General features: G+C 33.2%; 1 protein-coding gene across 1 annotated transcript in view; it reads right to left on the bottom strand.

The window, feature by feature from the left end:
* Nucleotides 1-308, bottom strand: part of LOC122798301 (lysine--tRNA ligase-like) — a 394,521-nt gene extending 394,213 nt beyond the window's left edge. The window contains exon 1 of the mRNA XM_044067128.1: nucleotides 161-308. Within this exon, the coding sequence (XP_043923063.1) occupies nucleotides 161-189 (29 nt within the window). The 5' untranslated portion in view covers nucleotides 190-308. The remainder of the gene's footprint in view (nucleotides 1-160) is intronic.
* Between the last annotated feature and the right edge of the window lie 1,636 nt (nucleotides 309-1,944).

Below are 1,944 nucleotides of genomic sequence, written 5' to 3'. Positions count from 1 at the left end.
ACCTAAATGTGTTTGAAATCAAAAAATGACCAAACTTTTTTTCTGTAGTGTTACAGCTTTGACTGTGCTGACAGTAAAAGCTTTCTCAGAAATATGACAAGTCTGAAACTCAAACAATTAAAATACATAGGTGTTATTAAGAAATAAAAGACTAACTTACCCATCTTTTATTTGCTGTGAATCTGCCATTGTGGTGTGAGAATCTGACAGTTTTTTTCCCCTCTGGAGTAAAATAATCACTTACTAAGCCAGGTAATTACAGACAGTTGATTATATAGTATGATGCAAACAATAAAAATGCTTTCTGGGGTGGTGTCTACTCTGAACGTTACTGAATAGAAAGTGAAAATGAAACAGTTTTATAGGAAAGTAAAACTTAAGCTCTCACTTTAAAAGACTGCACAGACTTACAGGAAAGTAAAAGTTTAAGCTCTCAGTTTAAAAGAAACTGCTACTAAGGTCATAGATTTATAAGAAATGCATTCACTAGACAACATTCCATGAATTCTTTAAGTTATTTCGATGAGAAAAATATACAAGCACAGATTCACTACAATACAGAAGTTTATTCAAGCATGGGTGCAGTGCCTTTATGCCTGCTTAGGTCCAGAAATACATTGAGATAAAATAATTATCCGATGATTCCTTAAACGCATACATGTTTTTCTTTTCCTGTGAGCTGAATTGGAAGGACATTCCAGCAGTCACTGGCAACTCTTTCGAAGAACTACTTACTGTTTGCTATTGTTGTACTGAGATGGACCTGATATATATATTCTCACTACTTCATACATCCCTTTCAGTTCTCTGATATCAGGATGCATAAAGAAATCCTAGTGTCAGAGAAATGCACATAAAATACTTTCTTTAAATGTAGGCATAAAATGACAGTGAGCTGCCCAGTGTTTCATTATCATGTGTCAAAAACTATACATGATAAAAGCTTTCCCTTGTTTCCTCTATATTATTCTGGTACCCCCCCCCTCGAGTTTTGCATGACTGTGCCATGGGGGTAGGATTAATCCTAATGTGCCTAGTACAAATAAAAAAGAAAACAATATAAAATTGTTTGAATATGGATTGAATATGCAACAAAGATGGTCTGCTCTTGCTGTTTGGTACACACACATTATTGTAAATCCACTCTTGTAATACATATATATATATATATATATATATATATATATATATATATATATATATATATATATATATATATATGTCTATTTTTAAAACATTGACTTAACCATTTCATTGCTGTTCAAAACAGTGAGACCAAAATGTCAGAAATTTACAATCACAAACTCCCAGAACATCGTATTTTCTCTCTGGAAAGTAATCACTTGGACACCAACGATAACATTGCAAATGGAAACAAATGACACCCACTAAAGTGGGGGGCTTCACCCCCCACCCCCTCCTATATAAATATACCAACTCTGAGATCACACTACAGTGGAGAAAGGGCAAAGTTTTCCATGTTGGCCAAGTGGTTACTTTCCCGGAGAGAAAATACTATGTTTCGAGAGGTTGTGATTGTAAAATTCCAATGTTTTCATCTCAATGTTTTGAACATAAGTTGACATTATGAAGGGGATATATATATATATATATATATATATATATATATATATATATATATATATATAAATTTTATGTTTTGGACGTTCTAGTTTGCAACATTTCAGAAGCATCCGATTGCACAGACCAGCAACAGTGAGACTAAATTTGCAGCATCTCTGTAATTCACTGGATGACTTAACAGTATTCCATAGTATAGTCCCTCCACTTAAGTTTTTAGAACAATTTCCCTTTAATTCATTCCTTTAACTGAATAAATGAAATTATTGTTTGCATATCCTTTGTATCCATTACCTGGTCCAATAGGACATGAGTAAATGTAAAAGTTGTGGATAGTGTGGAATTGTGAGTAAACTGGCATGC

Source organism: Protopterus annectens, chromosome 3.part1 (assembly GCF_019279795.1).
Source record: "Protopterus annectens isolate FY-2018-M chromosome 3.part1, PAN1.0, whole genome shotgun sequence".
Classification (NCBI taxonomy): Eukaryota; Metazoa; Chordata; order Ceratodontiformes; family Protopteridae; genus Protopterus; species Protopterus annectens.
Note: the sequence above shows the minus strand (reverse complement) of the source record. Positions and strands in the feature narration are given on the sequence as shown.